The sequence below is a fragment of the Lissotriton helveticus genome, chromosome 11, assembly GCF_964261635.1.
Source record: "Lissotriton helveticus chromosome 11, aLisHel1.1, whole genome shotgun sequence".
Lineage (NCBI taxonomy): Eukaryota > Metazoa > Chordata > Amphibia > Caudata > Salamandridae > Lissotriton > Lissotriton helveticus.
In genome coordinates, this window is record NC_136072.1 from 604,278,745 (window position 1) to 604,299,902 (window position 21,158).

General features: G+C 40.9%; 1 protein-coding gene across 1 annotated transcript in view; it reads right to left on the minus strand.

Annotated features, from left to right (window-relative positions):
* Positions 1–21,158, minus strand: part of PCOLCE2 (procollagen C-endopeptidase enhancer 2) — a 346,699-nt gene that overhangs the window by 176,394 nt on the left and 149,147 nt on the right. The window contains exons 3-4 of the mRNA XM_078665619.1: positions 11,386–11,641; positions 7,700–7,824 (exon numbers count right to left, since the gene is read on the minus strand). Of these exons, the coding sequence (XP_078521745.1) occupies positions 7,700–7,824; positions 11,386–11,641 (381 nt within the window). The remainder of the gene's footprint in view (positions 1–7,699; positions 7,825–11,385; positions 11,642–21,158) is intronic.

Here is a 21,158-nt window from a genome sequence, read left to right on the forward strand (position 1 = left end):
TGTCTAGAAATGTCAAACAAAATCACAAGGAATATGAGACATTTGAAATCAGGAAAAAAATGGAGGAAAGAACTGAATTTTGAGAAAGAAGGAACATTGTGCAGAGAACTACTGAACTACAAGTACCAGAATCCCGAGGGGCGATCCGGAGGAGGGGCTAGCGGTGTGCGCTCCATTGCGGTGGTTTTTACTAATTGGCTCCCTTGAGCTTTGAGCCGACGGGCTCCTGGATGCTGCCCTGCGTGCCGGTTCGGGCATCGAGGCAATTGACTGTTGTTTGGCGGCCTTCTCCTCCACCCCTAAACCATTTTCTCTACTGATGAGGGAAGTTATCCCGAAACCCGAGCCATGTCTCGGGCGATACCCAAAAACCCGGGACATGTATCGGGTCTAGAGATTCATCAGTCCAACAAGTACCGACTTGCACCCATCTGGGTGATCCACTACTGAACTACAAGTACCAGAATCCCGAGGGGCGATCCGGAGGAGGGGCTAGCGGTGTGCGCTCCATTGCGGTGGTTTTTACTAATTGGCTCCCTTGAGCTTTGAGCCGACAGGCTCCTGGATGCTGCCCTGCGTGCCGGTTCGGGCATCGAGGCCATTGACTGTTGTTTGGCGGCCTTCTCCTCCACCCCTAAACCATTTTCTCTACTGATGAGGGAAGTTATCCCGAAACCCGAGCCATGTCTCGGGCGATACCCAAAAACCCGGGACATGTATCGGGTCTAGAGATTCATCAGTCCAACAAGTACCGACTTGCCCCCATCTGGGTGATCCACTACTGAACTACAAGTACCAGAATCCCGAGGGGCGATCTGGAGGAGGGGCTAGCGGTGTGCGATCCATTGCGGTGGTTTTTATTGTGCAGAGAACACCTGGACACGTACTTTACTTCAGAAACATGTGGTTAACAAAAAATGATTTTTCCTAAAAATGTTGGAGTTCAAAAAAAGGTTTAAGGCTGGAATGAAGGATAATATATATAAGGGAGCGAAAACCGACGTTCTGTTCCTGGGATCAATTCAAGAACTTCAGGTGCTTGGAAAATGCCCTGAACCAAACGTTTAGGCTGTCCGCTATATTTGGTAAAACTGTACACAATAATCCAGGGTTATTGTGGCACCCTAGACTCAAATTTGAACTTACATTAAGTGCTCTACCCAGTTTGCTTTTCTCTTCATCTTTAGCAAGTGGTCCCCTATGCTACACTAAAGCATCACAAACAGCTGGACGGTCTTCTGTTAATGCCAGATTTGATTGTGTGAATGTGTTAATGACTTGGGCAAGCTAGCAAGTCTTACCAATCGATTGCATACACTAAGGCGAGATAGCACCCAAGCTAGCAAGTCTTACCAATTGATTTCATACACTAAGGTGAGATAGCACCCAAGCTAGCAAGTCTTACCAATCGATTGCATACGCTAAGGTGAGATAGCACCCAAGCTAGCTTTACCTCACTTGCCAATATTTTCGATATGAGTTTGACATCCACCCTTCTCTAGGTCACCGCAGTCATCTGGAAGGTACTTAAATCAGTTTAGCATAGGTCGTGCTGAAGCCAGACAGATTTTTTAGTACACCTTGTTTCACTGTTCAGTCCTTGAAGACTGCAGTGCCTGAGTACTTTGGCCTACGAATAGTCAACCAATCATTGGCCCGCCATCTTCCTGATGAGGCACACCTCTTTAATAAGCTATATACCTAAAGACAATGGTCTATTATATGGCCCAACTCAATATGTGGGTTCTGGACAAGACTGAATAGTGCAGGGGTCTAGGAAGATTTTTTGTAAAAAAATCTGATGAATTGAAAATTGTTTTATTCCCCAGATATAAATCTTGGACTAGTCGATCTGGAAAAAACGGATTGAGCTTTTTTCTGACTACCAGTAAGAGCTACATACACACTGTTCTAAAATGTTTCAGCATGCCCTAGACGTTCAAATGGTCCGAATAGTGTTTTCCCATCTTTTTTTGTAAGTGCTAGCAGCTACGCATGATGAAGACCCTGTAAAATCATATTTAGGGATTTAAACATCGACTCTCTAATATGTAGACAGTCATTAATTGTTATTGCTGAAACTGTGATCCAAATCTGATTCAAGATTGAAAAATTGATTATGAATAGGTCTACATTGTTTTCATTCAGTTTTTTCATTACTACACTTAGTGCACCATTATTCACTTATGCCATGTTCACTGCACTGTTCACTAGAGCACCTGTCATATAATCATTGAGAGATTTATTTTTGGGATTTGACTCAATATAACTTAAACTATATATTTTATTATACATCAGAACGTGTGCATGCAGATTATTGATGTCAAGTAAAAATAGGCTTATGGCTATCTCAGAGTTAACCCTGGATATATAAGTTTCTAGTGCTACATTAGGTTGAATACTAAAGAAACAGATTGGTCAGCTGCTGCTCATCCAGAATATCGTGCAAAATCATTCCTTAAATCGAAGAGATATAGTGGTATTCGGAATGGCCTTCTGTCCTTTCATTGGTTGCCTGTAGACAAGCACATCAATTTCAAGGGTGTCTGTTTTGTCAATATCTCAATAGCATCGTCCTAATTAACCTGCAGGATAAGCTATCCAAATATGCGGTGGTGCCTTCGCTCAGAAAGTCAGATGCTCCTTAAAATTCTGAAGGCTATGGTGCATTGGAAAGGGGTTTGGCGAAGTTCTGTTATTGACCTTCAGCTATTGAAGTCTCTACAAGTGAACATTAAATTAAAGCATGCTCTGTTAGGATTCATGAAGGCTTTAAAGTTCTTTATTTTAAATTTCTGAATTCCATTCAGTATTGGACCTTTAGCAACATGCACATCAACTAATTTTGCAGATAATGCGAATGTATTCTTGTAAATGCCTAGGGACGCATAGTGCCCACATTATAATTATAATTAAATAGATACATAAATAAGTACAAGTCTTAAGGTCAAGTGAAAGGCTCATAATGATATGCCTCATTCACATAGAAGAATATTCAGCAATGACGAATTCGAAAGAGTGTACGAGGTGCTTTATTTGACCAACAAAGTCACCATTCCAATGATATCAGGACTGCTCTAGCTAGATTTGATATTGTAAAAGTGTGTAAGTAAAATTACATAGTTTGCCTTTTTGGTAGACATCCAGTAACTTTGTTCTGGTTCAACCCAAGCAGATTGTATTTATTAATTGTTATTTTTTATCTGTGTACTGTATTGGGCCCATTTGCCTCTCTAGATTGTGCTCAAGTATAACAAAGTTATGAATAAATGGATTAAAAAACACAGCATTTGAGAAAATAAATACTGAGTGGTCACTACCCCTAGAAAAACTCCAAAGTTTTGAACTGTTTCTGTCAGGTTTTGAATTATGTTAATTGTGAATTTAGCGTATGTTATTCAATTATTTTTTTTTATTTGTAAAGAGACAAGGGAACGCTGTAAGTCTAAAGGGACCTAGGATATGCGTAAGAATATTAAGGAACTTCGGTCCATCCAGGAAGGGTATAAGAACAATGGCACACAGAATCACAATAAGCCTTGTGGTTGTATTCTCCTTAGTGGAGATGAGTACATTTATTAGGTATAAAACAATTGAACGAACAGAAGGAAAATATATACAAAATTAAGTGGATGAAAAGGTTGGAAGTCAGCCGATTTACAGACCTTAGGCATTTAAGAACAAGGTGACTTTGTGAGAAAATACAAATTCAAGCAGTCACTATTACACAAACATCTTATGCTCCATCAGAAAATCCAAATGAAACAATTTTGGAGTCAAGATATAAAGGTTGACTATGTTTCAATCCCCACTAGAATTAGGGGATCATCATCAAGACACAAATTATTATGCCGAATGATCGCCTGTGAGAAGCCGAGATCCAGGGTCGTGGGAGATCCAGGAATATCCCCTGCAGGGGACAATGGGCGTTGTGTGGCCGTAGCCCGTGGTAGGGCGGTTGAAGAGCAGGCGCTGGTTGTAATAAAGTCAGCAGGGGTGACATTAGGCCTATTTTCCGGCATTCTGGCATTGACCGTGATACTGCAGGACTTCACACATTGATTATTTTCACGCCACTCCGTGACTAACTGACTTACCATTTTACACTCTTCCTCATATGGGCTCCGGTGTAGGAAAGAGGCATGCAGGCGAAAGGGACTACCCCTCGCTTCTATCACCACTCGCTTCTTCAGGAGGCCACTGCACCATGTACCACACATTGATCCTGCCAGTGCCATCAATGTTGTTTTTGCATCAATGATTATAACAACACAAGTACTAAGATTCACACTCCTACAAGTGTGACAGTTCCGACTATTTCAGGCCCTCAAAGCTATAAGAATCGCTTGGTGGCAAGTAATATTCATTTTTAATATATATTGAGTTAATAATTCACTGTTGTGGTCACTTCTGCATTAGCCAGATATCGCCACCTTGCGGAAGACTGTCACAGACCCTGGTGCTGACAATTAAGTGCTGGTGCCGAGCACCGGAAACCACTGGTCCAAATTAAGCACTAGTCCTAACAGCGGCACATACAAGTAGACTGGACGAAAAGATTAATTCGACAAAAAAAAACTCTGAACTAGACCTAATTTCACTTCTTTCACGATGAAATAAATGACTAATAGAAAACATGGCATCAATCATCTGAAAGGGCTTGCTACATGCAATAATAAAAGGGTAAAAAAGGTGTTCTAGTGGAGGAATTAACATCCAATAGATCCAGCATAAGGTCGTTCTCACATACCCCGCCGCCTTTAGCTTGCATGAAACCAATCTCCTTCAAACCTCCGTAACTCCCAGAAAACCCAAGTGTGTCGACACTCATCACTACTATTTTTCACGGTTGTATGCCATTACAAGGCATGCTAATACATCGCATGCCATTACATCGCGTTTTTTACAACGCAAGCCGTTACAACGACTTGCGTTGGAGGGCGCTGGTCTTAGGAGTAGTATAATTTACTATTCCAACTCCAGTCTACATACAGTAGGGAAGGATAGTAAATTATACTATTCCTTGTCATAGAGCGCCATCCAGCGCAAGTCGTTGTAACGACTTGCGTTCTAAAAACCGCGATGTAATGGCATTGCGATGTAACGACCGCGTTGTAAACGACGTTTCCCATTTTTCACTAATCCAGAACTGCATCCCATGAGCGACCCTGCACTCTCACACTTAACACTCCCCTTCAACATCACATGACGCCACAGTCTAGTATTTGGCATCACAGGGGCCAATGAATGAAAGGCCTGGAGCCGGTGATGCACAAAGATGGGCTTGAGTATCACATTCATCGTGATTGCTGGCATTTCACAGACATCTGTATCCAAATAGTGCAAGCATGATCTCAAAGCATTAGTAGGTTTGCACCATCTCTGTCAAACCATTTACATATTTGAAGCACTATGTAGCATACTTGGCTAAGTAATGATAATTATTTCATGCTAATGTCATGCTTTGTTGAGCAATTAGGAATGATCTTGATGCATTTTGGAGGCATTTTTTATGTCGCACCTGGTTACCACCTAATCTGATTCAATGGTAATAGCATATCCTAAATGATTGTGTCGCAATTAGGAAATGATAAGTACATGCGGTTAGGAAATCGCTAATAGGTAATCCCTAGTTGCGATTTCCTACATTGCAAATTGCAAAATGTGATTTCTACTCAGTAGAATTTCATTTTGCGACTGCGTATATGCCTTTGTGCATTAGCAAAGGCTATTCTTTATTTCTTAACAGCCCAAAATAGCGATTCCGTCTGTTAAGAAATAAAAAAAACACCTTTAGTACATATGGGCCACAGTCACTTGCACCTCATTGCTCCTCATTGCACAGGGCACATATTTAGATGTGGTTCAAAAAACACTGGCATAGCTAAAGCAATAGAGCACTATAAGTGAACAGCCAGTACTCATTTAATTTAGATCGAGTAGGACAGGCTTATGAAGATTATCAGGTAGGGAGGGATAAAGACAAATAATACTACAGATAGCGTGGAGAAGTAGGATTGGAAGAGGAAAACTGGTGATTAGGGATGAGATTGTAGCATAAGATGCAAGAGAGGTTTTGTAGATCAGACCAGCATTGTCTTTAGCAGAAGTAAGATAGCTTTTTAGGTCACAGGCATTTGAAAACTGACCACACTCAACATTATGCGTTGTTGTACCTAAGTGTATATGAAATACGACTCTGTATTTAAATTGGGGATTTTTAAAGTGACAACCTTTCAGATAATACATAACTGTACTTTGTTGTATGTGAATAATATGAATAAGGCTGAATCTCATGAATATATTTACGGTTAACCTGTTGCCAAGAATTCAACTGAAGGGTGAGAAGAGTAGAAATGTATATGACTAGTACAGGGTTTCAAAACCCCTGAGGAGGTAAATGTAAATGTATGTGTCTTGTAAAGCGCATTGCTGCCCTGAGGCGTCGTGGCGCTGTAGACCGCTGGGGAACCCGTCCTGGCTATCTCTGTGAGATGGTCCCGAGAACTCAGCTAACAAGCTCCGAAAAAATACGAGAGTGAGGAGGGAGAAGCGAAAAACCAAGCCACCATCATGTCGTGGCAGCTGCAGTGCTACAACCCCTTATAACAATATGCAGAATACAATAGGCAAACCATCCCAAACAAGGAGTTGAAAAGGTGATAGGTTTCTTTAGTTCTTAGTTTGAAGAAAGAGACTGACTGTCACCTTTAAAAGAAGATACAGGCTCCCATTATGGAAAAACAAAGGGGCATATTATCAAGGACCGGTGTTAAAATTACCGCTGTTTTATCGATAGGAAACTGCCGATAAAACGGTGATAATGGGCTTGATAAAACGCCCTTGTTAATTCCCATAGAAGCCCATGTTCTGGTGTGAACATGGGCTTCTATGGGAATTAACAAGGGCGTATTATCAAGCCCATTATCGCCGTTTTATCGGCAGTTTCCTGCCGATAAAATGGCTATAATTTTAACACCAGTTCTTGATAATATGCCCCAAAATCCTTTAACCAAACAAGCAATGGTGATAAATTCATAAAGGAGGAAGCATGTGCAGCAACCATCTGCCTCAGGAGACATGAAATGGACCAACTGAGTATGACAGAATTAATATGTATACAATGAAAATGTGGCAGATGCTTCGTCCGCGGTATTACAAGTGCACTATGGCAGCCGGGACACCCTTCACATTTTGACAGAATATTCCTTCCAGATAATTCCAAATAAGACCCTGAATGCCATCAACATTTTTTTTCTGAAGACCAACTGCATAGAGTACAGGTAACGTTAGATATAATGGGAACGTCAGTTATGTTTTTTGAACATTTGTGATTACAAACTGAATGTGAGTGACTTTTTCTTGCAAACATTGTCCGCAACCTTTTTCACACGATTGACATGTTTCACAGGTTTGAATTGCAATGTGGAGTAATGTAAAACAAACAAATGAAGATAACAGGCAAATCGCTTATTCCCCTATATGTTTGACCTTAGTGTTTAAATGTCTATATGAAGGCAAAGAGTGGACAGGACAGAGGGCTACTAATGATCAGCTGCATAGATCTCTGTATTGAGGTTCAATTTAATTTAGAACATTTAGCAGATACATTGAAAATCATCTGTAATATACCTATGCATTGTGAAAAAACTTAATTTTAAGTTAATTTTTCTAATTTCATATAGTATACAGTGCTCACCTGATTCTTGGGGGCAACGATATGCCACGAACAAGTGACCCCCGCAGGGTAATCCCGATCTGGCCAGTTAGGTGTTTTAAAAGAGCCCAAAGGTTTGTCCAGTCGTCCCCCGCAGTATTGATCCCCTGTAAATATAAAAAATGATTTACCAGATAAAAGTTAATACTGTGCTCAGGGAACAAGTGCATTAAACTCTGGCATTCCATATAAAAATAAATAACAATATGGCTACTTAAGGGTCATGTCTTTAAAATACTTCTAACTGTGGTGTGCAAAGTTTTTCTCTCGTGAAGTTGACGTGATACTTGCAAATATTATGACTGCTACCCGTTGCTCGCAAAAATGTGTTCATTGGGTTTTAATATCGTCATCGGGAATTTCGTAACTCTTTTAAGCGGTTGACAGAACAGTAACTCTGAAATATCCATCCATTTTCAAAATCTCAATGAAAACAGTTTCAATGTTAATGTGTATGCATTTTCAGTACACATAAATATTGCTAGTTTGCAACAAGTCTGCATGAGGGCTAAAATAGATCAAAACAATAAAATTCAGTGTTGGACCTGGCCCTCTCTGCAGAGTCTCCCGCAAACGTTTTGCCTTTTACCCTCCACTTTTTTCTGAATTAATTTTTGTTGGCCTTAGGACTCTGTGCACTTTACCACTTCTAGCCAGTGCTAAAGTGCTTGAGCTCTCTTCCCAAAAAATGGTGAAATTGGCTTATACCAAATTGAAATATTTAATTTATTTGTAAGACCTTTGTAGAGTGGTATACAATATACCCATGGGCGGTAAACTAAACGCTACCAGTAGGTCTGCAGCACTTTTTGTGCCACCCACTAAAGTACCACTTTAAAACATGTCCCAGGCCGGCCACTGCAGCCTGAATACAGTTTTAAACTGCCATATCGACTTGGCATTTAACAAGCCTTAAACTCATTTTATTACACATAAGCCACCCCTAAGTTAGGCCTAGGGGGCATATAGGGCAGGGAGCTGTGTAATTAAAAGACTGGACATGTACTTTTAAGTTTTACATGCCCTAGTAGTGAAAAACTCCTACATTCATTTTTCACTACTTTGAGGTACAATGCTATCCAACAGGATAGCATTGTGGATTCCTTATTACATTTAATAAGCTGTATTTTCTAATTGGGAGCTGATGGCTATGTTATGTCTGATGTAGTTGAAATTATAACGATAAACCTTCTTTAATTGTAAAGTCAGATTTTTCATTAGAATTCTGAAAAGGCCACTTATAGAAACGTTGGGCCTCGTTTATGAAAAGTGACGCATTGCTGCGTGAAAACAGCGATACGTCACTTTTCATTGCGCCCTCCTTGCGACACCAATGATGCGTTTTATTTACAGTATGAAGCATCATGTTGCAAGGAGTTACAGATACGTCAGTATTTCTGATGTTTCTGTAGGTGCAAAAATGACGCATTGCTGGAGTGTGTCACAAAAGTGATGCAACTCCAGCAATGGGTCATCACACCTGGGCAAGTCCCATGTGAAATGTGCCTGCGTCATTTGCGTCCTAAAAGTGGCGCAGTGAAATCTTATAGATTTCACTGCGCACTTCTACGACCCTTTCTTGCGTGGGAACGCACCCTGCATATATTATACCTTGCGCAGGTATAATGTGGCCCAGGGGTTTATAGAGTGATGTATCTAGGTAAATGCGTCACTTTGTAAATATGATGCAACAAGGCTCATTTTTTATGTCACTGGTGTGCCACAAAAAGTGATGCATCAGTGGTGCAAAAGTGACATAAGAGCTCATAAATAAGCCCCTTTGTATTTTCCTGCCCCTAGCACTTTTATGCCTGTAGCCGGTCTTGGGTCACATGGGTGGGTGTAGCTGAGAGTCAGACTTTGTGAATTCCTCCCAGACAAACACCTAAAAGAGAGATTAGGTGTGCCTGTATGGGCCATCTGCTGGCAGGATGGAGGGGCGTAGAGCTGAGCACAGCTACACTTACAACTGAATAGCCTTTGCTCTGCCTTCAAACAAAGGGTCTAACAACCCCACATTGTCACTACAGCCAATCTGGGGCCAGGGCAGGGGAAGCAGGAAAGTCCATGCACTTCAAAGTTACTGTGTAGAAGTTTCTTCCCCCTACCAGAACCAGGTCAGCTCATTATAAAAAGTGGACCTCAGATACCAACCCTTCAGTACTTTTCAGTATCCTTCCGGACCTGTGGATACACTGTCAAGAAGAAGGACTGCTGTTCTGCTACAAGGACTGACACTCTGCTGGACTGCTGCTCTAAAGGAACTGCTGACCTGCCGCGTTGACCTGCTGCCTGCTGCCCTCTTGCCTGGGGAAGAGGAACTAGAACTGCAACTTCATCTTGAGCCCAGGGCCCCAGAGTGAATCAAAGGGCTAGTCTGCTGGCCTCCTGATCTGAGCCTATGGGACACACAGGGCTCTCCAAACAGCACCTAGACCCAGCTGCAGGGGGTCCCAGGCCCCCAAGTGATACTTCCCAGGTCCTGCACCCTTGGTATGGCTCATTGGTTCTTGACATAACGTTTTTGGGCTCTTAGCGACTGCGTTCACACCGGAACCCGTCGCTCACACGGAAGTTCAGCACAAGCCGCTGCCAGCGGGTCTCTTCGCACAGCAAGCATCAATCGCCCGTGGATGACCACCACTGCGAACTTCGGCCTGACGGTCCACGACGTCCGGCCTGCTCTTCATGCCTCTCAGATTACCCCTCCAACACTCTCCTTGTGACCTTCTCTAATGAGAGTGTGACTCTTGGCACAGAACTTTAGAGTGGAAAACTTCAACTGAACTAATATAGGACTGTATCTGACCTGTGCTCTATCGCTGTCAGCTGGAGAGTCTGTCTTTGACCCAGTCCAGCGTGACCAGATAGCTGCACTTGGCAGTTTCTGCTATTAGGTGCTATTTTACAGTTAACTCTTTAAAGATTCATAACTCCGATTTTAATGATTGAATTTTTGTCACTTTGGTCTTGTTGTATTTAATAAATTAAGCTATATTTTGTAGCCTAGTGTGGGATTTTTATTGTGTGGTGTTTTCACAGTTTTACTGTTTGTAGTGTTGCACAAATACTTTACACATTTCCTCTAAGTTAAGCCTGACCGCTCTGTGCCAAGCTACCGGGGGGGGGGGGGGGTTGAGCATCGGTTAATTTGGGATTTGCTCTTTCCTTAACCTGACTAGGACTGTGGTTGCTGCTTGACCTGGTCTCACACCACAGTCAATTAGTAACCCAATTTCAAACACTCAGGGATCCCAAGGAAGGCCTGTTATAGAAATCTAAGCAAGCTTTCCTTGCTCACCCTTATTCCTGATGATGTGTATTGACTTGTTAGTTGTTTCTACATTACATTTGCAGACTTTGTAAACGCCAATGTGTCAACATAAAAAAAAGTTTGCTTTTGAAATTTTATTTTTTTGCAAGAAAAAAAAGTACAGGAGTGTGCATTGCTTCAAACCGACAATGACACTAAAGAAAAACATTGGTAGTACAAAACAAGAATGTATACACATGTATACATATGTTACAGATAATAGGGAATAAACTATTATATGAAAATGTGCATTAAATTCAAAGAGAAATATATAATAATGCCAGCATGCTGTTTCAGCAATACCGCCTAAAGATTTTATTATTAGGTTTTAATATTCAAACTCTGATCAAAATACCTCGCTCATTTGGCTCTGCTGCAGAAAACATAGCCACAAAGCCGCTCCCAGCTGTATTGGCATCTGAAATCATTTGAACTAACATCTTATTGCTGTTAGACACCAGGGCTCCAGGTCTGAAAGTGCCACAAAACCTGCCAATGCGCTGCCCGTTGGCATGTCCATTGTACACGTCGATGAAGTCATAGCGGCACAAATTGTCACTCTCCAGGTCTATGAACCGAAAAGAGAGAACCACCACTTTTCCTTCAGGGACCTATGAAGAGAAAGAAACATGTGAATGATGACTATACTTGTAAGCAAGCATTAGCAAATTCAATAGGTCTGGTCTTAGCAGGCTGTGCAGTGGTTAATTATTTTTTTTATAAGCATATGCCACAAAAATTAATGAAAAATATATTTGCCACCTAAACATGACTGCTAGGTGCCTTTAATGTATACAAAATATTTTGATGTGACCCTTTTATTGGTGATGTTTCAAAATAATAAGCCTTATAGTTGTGCAATGTATTTTATTATTTCTAGTTGTGCAGATCTATCTATCTATCTATCTATCTATCTATCTATCTATCTATCTATCTATCTGTCTGTCTGTCTGTCTATCTATCTATCTATCTATCTATCTATCTATCTATCTATCTATCTATCTATCTATCTATCTCTCTCTCTCTATATATATATATATATATATATATATATATATATATGTATCTATATATATTATGTATATATTATATATATATAATTACTGGATTATGTCATCAGTGATGCTATTTGAGATGTCATCAGTGATGTCACTGACCATGTCATGAGCGATGTAATATGTGAGGTCATAAGCAGTGCATTGCGGGTACGCAAGTTGTAGTTGGATCAGATAACTACACTAGCTGCATTTCACTGGCTTGTACGAGTGAAACCTGAGCCTAACTATAACGTCCCTGTAATCTTTGTGTATTTTCAGTGAATTTCTATGGTTTTTTAAATGCTAATTCCTAAATATAACGTCCCTGTAACCCTTGTTTTTTTAGAGCATTTCTATGTTTTTTTTTAAAGTAGTAATAGTACTTGCAGACTGGTGGAGCAAGGGGATGAGGCCTCTGGCCTGCTTTCAGGAATCCTGCTGTGTAGGACATACAGAAAGTACCAGGAGGGCTTCTTGGCCCCCAAGCTCACTCAACATCCAAGAGGACTTCATTCTGCAACCAGTAGTGCGCCAGAAGACACATTGGCAGAGTGGTGGAAAAATAGGGCATGGCCTCCAAACACCTCTTAGAAATCCTACTGTGTGGGACTTACTCGAGTTAACAGGATGGGTTCTTTGCCCCATGGATCCTCAACGGCCAAGTGGACGTCATCCCCCAATTATTAGTGCACCAGGAGGCGTGTTTGCAGAGTGGTAGAGAAAGGGGGCAGGGCCACAAAGACCTCTCAGCAATCCCGCAGTGTGAGACTTACTGAAGGTAATAGGAGGGATAGTTGGCCCACAAGGATATCCTTAGGGGCCAATGACGTCCCCTATTACCTCCAGTACGTCCAACACAGCTCAATTGCTTAGAGGTCTTCAGAAGACACCCCCCCTTTCTCCACCCCTCTGCAAACGTGCCTTGGGCGGTAGAGGTCCCTGGGGCTGTGAGGGGGTCCACATGGTCCCCGCATTATTTAAATTTAGAGCCCCAGAGAGGTTGCGGCCCTTGAGCCTGCAGGGAAGGGCCCGTGAGCTCCCAGCTTTTTTTATTACATAAAGCCCTGGGAGGTAGTGGTCCCCGGGGCTACAGGGGGGCTGTGCAGGTTTTCGCATCACTTTACAGTATGTTTGCCCCTGGTAGTTGGAAGGTCCCCGGGGCACCGGGGTGCAGCATGGGCAGCCCCCGCATTATTATAAAAACTGCCCTGGGGATTGAGCCCATTCGCGGGCTTAATGCAAAAAATGCGACAGTCCGCATGTCATTTTTTTTTAAATTAGCGTCAAGTCCACCCACCAATTTGCGGCAATATTCAATTTAAAAAAACAACCATTTATGGGGGATCAGTACGTACTGCTCTTTAAGAATATGACATGCCTCAAATCATGTATTCATCCAATTGCCTACAGGGGACCCTAGCCGATCCATGGCTTTATCATCACAATACAGAGGGATAATAGTTATATGCCGTCAAAAGTACATGACAATGAAGGTATGATATGTAGAATCAATTTAAGCTGTGACAATGCCGATATACGGCTAGAATGGTGCATTTGGTACATAAGAAATGTGTATCAAATGAGGGATGAGCATGTTACAAAATGGCGATGCTGCACCCACTCACAATTGGAAGCACTTATTAATGTGTAATTGGCTGGTCACATGTGCGCATGCGCTAAAGAAGATACACAATGTTAAGCATAATGACAGGCATTGTACGAAAAAGGTATTGATTCAATGCATTATTTGTGAACGTTGCGGCATATAAATTGAGATTTAAAAGCAGTTAATAATCTGTTTCAAGAATAGGGCACAGGACGTTCAAACAGTGACATAAAGTGGTGCGTGAGCATGAGTCATAATAATGATGGATAATTAAAACTGGTTAAAATATTGATGAATACCTCTGTGTCCTCAATGTAAATTGGTAAAAACTGGTAATTTACTATCATTCACGCTACGAATATGTGTTACAATATGGCGCTGACGGCACTACCAGTATTGTGGTCCCTCGTTTGTGGCAATGCTAATGCTGATGTTCATGACTTTAAAAATGGCGGCTTCCCGGTGTGTTGTTAACACCGAGGAAGGCTTCTCGCCGAAACGCGTCTGTTTGGTTGAATAAAAGAAGCCAGTGGATTACTGCCCGTGAGTGCTTATTTCCTACTTGATTGTTGGAATGCGAGCGTTATATAAATATATATATATATATATATATATATATATATATATATATATATATATATATATATATGAATGCTCCGTTGCCTTACCCAAAATTGACCCGCACACAAACGCTAGACTTAAGGTGGCAAGCCTTTAATGAGCAGTACAGGCAGGATGATGCTGGTGGGTACGATTTGCCAGCTGCAATTGCGATGTGCCGCATGAATTAAGATTGGTGAATTTGGGACACGCACACATTTATTAAATCAGCCGTCCACAGATGGGCCACTCAGATGAGTGCTACGCAATGCCTTATGGTCTTTGTGGTCCGTGTCCCGTGATTTTCCCTAAATGGATTGCACATATTTACACTCACCCGAAGAAATGTTGAAAATGAGTTGATGGAGCGTGCAGCCTTGCCAGCGGGCAACTTTGGAGCTTTAATGTTTAACGCGGCAGTCCGGCCACGAAGGCTTGCCCACCCCATAAGATTGGGGGCCACATGGACCAGCAACTACCGGGATTTATGGTGCACATACATCTCGAGACCCATCCAGGGTTTGAATGGACAGTGTAAATATGTGCAATCCATTCAGGGAAAATCACGGGACACGGACCACAAACACCATAAGGCATTGCGTAGCACTCATCTGAGTGACCTATCTGTGGGCGGCTGATTGAATAAATGTGGGCGTGTCCCAAATGCACCAATCTCAAGTTGTGCCTCTGATGAGGGCAGAAGCCCAGAAACGTGTCAGGCAGATAACTTCAGACAGTGGAACTGAAACCGCATTGAGATGTGTTGTGTAACCTTACCTGAAGAAATGTTGAAAATGAGTTGATGGAGCCTGCAGCCTTGCCAGCGGGCAACTTTGGAGCTTTAATATCTATACTAATATAATAAAGAGAGAGCCCAAACCTTTGAGGCGGGTAATCTCAGGAACCACAGCACCAATCACAACACCCAATACAGCGTTGGAAAGGGCAGTTGCAGCAGAAGGACATAGGCTATGCAGACACCCACCATATACATTTAAAAGGTAAAAGAACCGTGCCAGCAAATTAGTCCCTTGTGGGCGTGTCTGCGTTGTGCTGTGGGCGTGTGCTGGGTGGCGTGACAAACGCTGGGGCCGTGTGGTACATTCCGCCCTTCATGCCATGTCTCATATCGTGTGCTGTGGGCGTGTGCTGGGGGCGTGGGCGTGTGCGGGGAGCGGTATTACGGGAAAAAAAGCGAGCGTTGGGCCCAATGTTTCATTGTTTTTTCTTCCCAGGTTCTGTACATTCCAGCTCCGGGTATCCACCCTGCTCCCTTTAAATACCAATGCACCCCATAATCATAACCCAGCCTTACTCCTTAAAATACCCCAACACCCTTAAACACTAACCCATCTTAACCCTATAAATATACCCTGTACCCCAAAATCCAAACCTATCCCAAACCCTAAAAATACCCCAGTACCCCAAAACCCAAACCTAGCCCTGAACCCTATAAATACCCCTGTACCTCAAAACCCAAACCTACCCCTGAACCCTAAAATACCCCTGTACCCCAAAACCCAAACCTACCCCTGAACCCTCAAATACCCCTGTACCCCAAAACCCAAACCTAGCCTGAACCCTAAAAATACCCCTGTACACCAAAACCCAAACCTAGCCCTGAACCCTTAAAATACCCCTGTACCCCAAAACCCAAACCTACCCCTGAACCCTAAAAATATCCCTATACCCCAAAACCCAAACCTAGCCCTGAACCCTAAAAATACCCCTGTACCCCAAAACCCATACCTATTCCTAAACCCTAAAACTACCCCTGTACCCCATAACCCAAAACTATATCTGAACCCTTAAAATACCCAAACACCCCAAAACATATACCCCTATACCCATACTTACCTTATCCAAACATTTAAAAAAACATGCTTTTACCATTCATGAATTTACAACGAATTTCGTTGTAAATGTATGCGTGGTAAAAGCATATAAAATGTTATGCCATGCGTTATAATGGCATTGCAGAGTCATGGTACTTTCGTAATGAAAGTATGCAGAGTGGTGGTATGCGGAAAGAAAGTTGCGGAATAATGGGTGTTTACCCTCCCCCGGTAAGTACATTGGTGGCACGGCGGCCCACATCTCCAGCAACATACTCATATTTTTTCACCACCGATTTGAAAAATGCACAGGTCTCTCTCATTGATGGCCAGCACCGACATACACTTTTAGACACAACTCTCGCAACAAGTTCTAGAATTGCGAACTTTAGAGCTGGGGAGCTACGTTCGAATCTCGGCATCAGCTCAACATCCTGTGATTCCAGGCAAATCGCTTTGCCTCCCCGTGCCTACCACAAATGAATGTGTTCTTCTGTAATGTAAATTGTGCTCATGCCATGTTGTCGAGTTCGCGCTATATAATATTGCAAGGAGAAATAAAGTAGGGAAACTCGAATTCACACACTACTGAACGCGCACTCTTAAGTGCATCAGCAGTGCACTATGAATCGGAGCGTTTCACAGGCCTGTCACAGATAAGAAATGCTATCAAAACGAAATCCTACAAAACAATATACTACTGGCCGGCAGCAATTCATACCCGGACAACGTCGGCACGGGCTGCTAGTATATATATATATTTTTTTGTTTTTTTTGTTGCTGCAATGTGGTCAACAGGCAGAATCGCACAACAGCGGGTGCCGGCGTTGGGCCAGACCAGAGGCCAGGGTTAATTTTTTCACAAAAGACGCCGCACTCAGAAACTTGGATTTTCAAGGTTTAATTAGTGCCCAGTCTGACACACCAACGCGTTTCTGCCTTACGGCCTTGCTCACGGTAGGTGGCACTACTTTCTTGCACAGTTTTATACAGTTTCCTGTTTTTAACATACCCATGAATTCTGGGACATGTAGTTCATTATAACAGTTCACCTTTGTCAGACGAATTTACATTTTTCAAAGTTTTCAAGATGATGTCATTTTTCAAAAACAGTTTCACAGTTTATCAAAGCAAATGTTGCTTTTTGGCAATGGATAAATTAAAAAAACAAAATTGTTATTCTAATGGAACTGAACACTTTAAATGAACTACATGTCCCAGAATTCATGGGTATGTTAAAAACAGGAAACTGTATAAAACTGTGCAAGAAAGTAGTGCCACCTACCGTGAGCAAGGCCGTAAGGCTGAAACGCGTTGGTGTGTCAGACTGGGCACTAATTAAACCTTGAAAATCCAAGTTGCTGAGTGCGGCGTCTTTTGTGAAAAAAAAAATATATATATATATATATATATCACAAACGTGTAACTCCTGCTACTTCCACTGCAGCGGCGAAGAAGGAGAAACGGACCACTGTAATCCAGGCAAGGTGTTTATTAAACCATCAAATCTAGCTTCAACTCCGTCTGATGGCGCGTTTCGGGCTCACACGCTCTTGATCACATAGAGACTGTGTGTTTTCTGGCTATTTTTAAATGTTGTTGCATATCCGCCCTTCTCACATGATACAGTCACATGGTAATGAAGCTCAACAACAGACTTTGAACATCGTAGTTAACAAATGCTAATTGCATTTATATCTTTTTGTGTGCTGTCTTCAAGGAAAACCATAGTATATATATATGCTTAGTATAATGTCTAAAAAATATATATAAATATATACTTACTATAAACCATTGTGTTGTTGTATATTGCAGTATACCAATATCACAAAATTACTGATTGAATGCATTTAAATACACAGCACCAACAACTCATTAAAATTCAACAGAAGTTCATTTAAAGGAAGAATAACTCCCTACTAGCATCTATGGCAGTTAAGATCCTAAAATCCAATTACTTCCAGCTTTAATGCTTAAAGTCGCTTATTGAAAATAAGCAACATATATCAGGTTAAATCCAGACACTATATAAGTTCTTCTATATCTATAAATATGGTTTTCAGTATACTAAGGTACTTTAAATATAACTGTAAACATTGGCAAATTTATCGTACGGGCTTTTTTTTAGGAATGTGCAAAACAGTGCATAGCAGCAATCAAATGAATTGTGCAAAACCGTGCTAATAGGATCTCAATATAGAGAATAAAGTGCTTTGGTATGTACCAATATGAACGTATAAATATAGATAAAACAATAGAAATATAAAATTTCATATTTGTTAAAATCTCATTTAAAACAATTCATCCATACTAAAAACATAGTGCAATAGTGTTCTAAAAACAAAGCAGAGTTTTGTTGTCAAACTGACGAGGAATTACATTGTGTCTTAGCGCGAATGATTATTTGTGTACACCATTAGTCATTGCATGAAAATTAATAGAGCAATACCAAACTTAATTAGTGCAGAGATGTTTTATGATATTACTCCAGTCCTTTACCACTATGTGCTGATGTTCAATTGCCTGGATTAAACATATGTGTTCCCACCACATAAACATTCCAATACCCTTAGAGAGCGGCTGTATACAAACTTTTCAATTTTCAGAGGGGAACATACATAGCTAAAGAAAGGTATACATATCTTCAGAATTGTTGAGCCCATTTGGGCATTTGCTGGCAAATTCTAGTATGAACTTTGTCTCTAATTGTCTTAACAGCAATTCTCTATTGCCTCCTCTGCGTTGTTTTGGTACAGATGCTACCACAAAATATTGCACACAATTCACATCATTATTGTGTACTTGTTTAAAGTGTTGTGCCACTGGGTATGTGAGATCACTGTGTAAAATCGCCCTAAGATGCTGCAAGATCCCCACGTGCACCTGCAATTACGTACTGCCAATATAATTCAGGCTGCAGGTGCACGTGAGGACATATACAGAAAACTCAGTCCTGCAATTGAAACTTCCCATTATTTTGATTCCACTAGTGCTAATATTGATTCTTGTTGACGCCAAATTTGAATGCTCTACATGATGAGCATTTGTGGAAACCTGGGGTAGGTTTTAGCCATGTGGAATTATGTCTAGTTTCTGGACTGGCTTGATCCAAAATTGAACCCATGTTTCTAGCTCTGACGAATGTAATGGCAGGGGTTAGCGGTAAGCTTGTTCGTAATACCGGGTCAGTGATTACAATTGCGCAATTCTTTTTCACTATAGATCTGATTTTACGTTCATTCTCACTATAGGCAGTTATGAGTCTAGGGCCCTGATTTTCCATTGGCTCTTCTGCTAGGGCAGTCTGCTCTGAAGAATCAGTGCTGTCCACAGAGATGTTTGGCAACGGACTATTTCTAGATCTCAATTTGGCTTTGGACATAGCATCATTAAGCATTTTATCAGAATATCCTCGTGCTTTGAGTCTTATCATTAAATATATATATATATATATATATATACATATATGCGCAAGTTGGAGACAAGGTACATCCTGAACTTCAATAGCAAAAGCCCTGGAGGACTAAATAACACTGAAGATTTATACACCTGTTTATGATCATAAATATTTTACTGAACCCCCCTGGAAGCGATAATTTCGTTTCCTCTCCCCTGATCTTTTGATGCATTGAGAACCTGTCCCTTGTGTCCTTTTCCTCCCTGTTTTCCTTGTAACCTACTGTTCATAAACTTAACTTTTTAGTTAAATCATCCTGTCAAGCGGCATGAAAATATTTTCTAAACCACACATTTATTGGACTTTGTCCCATGTGGCTGCCATTTTCTTCTCCTAATTCACAACCTTTATACTGAGGTTTTTTAAACTTATGCACTTTATTCACTCTCTGCACCTAATGACACTTTAACCAATATTTTCCTTCAACTACCATCTGTTTTTGACCTCGGGTAATTACATACCCGTGAGGGTTTTTTTATAATAAAGTATACTCAGATATACCACAACTAAGCATTTATGCTAAAAATTATGTTATGACCAATAGGCTTTAACCCTCGGGTAAAAATACTTGTGTAGATATATGAAATGAATTTTTTATACTGAATCTATTTTTGTATGAAAATAACTATTTTAAGAACATGTACTTATATATTTCTATTTGCACTTATTACTTTCTTCTAAACTTAATGTTGCGCAATGATCCAGATATTTATATTGTTATTTATGCATTTCAGTTATGAGTTCTCCCGTTTTTTGTAAATTACGATGGTTAATAACCTAGGTCGTTACATGCATTTTTTATTGAGTTACTCCTAAATCTCTATCAGACGGTGAATGCTTTGCTTTTAATAGCTTTAGTTTTTGTAAAGCAAGTCTCTTTTCGAAGGAAGGAAAATAGCTGCATTTCACTTTTTCTTTATGTCTATCACCATCACAGTCACGTGCATAGGGTGCTAGCTGTCTTAATGGTCCATTCAATGTTTGAACGTTGTCATGTGATCAAGCCACTCCGGTGGTGAAACGCGTTATGGCTGACTAACGAGAAATAAACGCTACTTTCTGCGCTCAACCTGGGCTCGTGTCTGCTTTTCGTTGCATGCTGGAAACAACGCGCTGCATCTGATTCCCTCAAGCGGCTTCTGGGACATATATATATATATATAAAAAAATATATATACATTTTTACTATTAGTTATTTAAGAAAACTTGAGTTTGGCATGTCTTACAAGATGTCTCTTTTGAGTCAAGTGTAAAAGTCTGAAGTTTTGAAAAAGCTTTAATACTTCAAGCCATTAGTAGGTGCTCCTCTAGGGCCTGATAAAATGTGCATATACTTGATTGTTGGCTTGAGCTTGTTTTCCATCGATAAATAACAACGCCAAAGATCGCTTGTGATAATTAGTCAACATCTCAACTTTCAATATAGGTCTTCCTTTCTATGCAGAATATAAGTTGTCAACCTATCATATATAGTTACTAGAAGTCATTTATGCTTATGTGCCTTCAGCCTTGATCTTAACGAGTTTAAAAAAAATATTTATCAAGATATATATATATGCCACAAGGATTCCGGTCGTGGAGACGCTGTCTGAA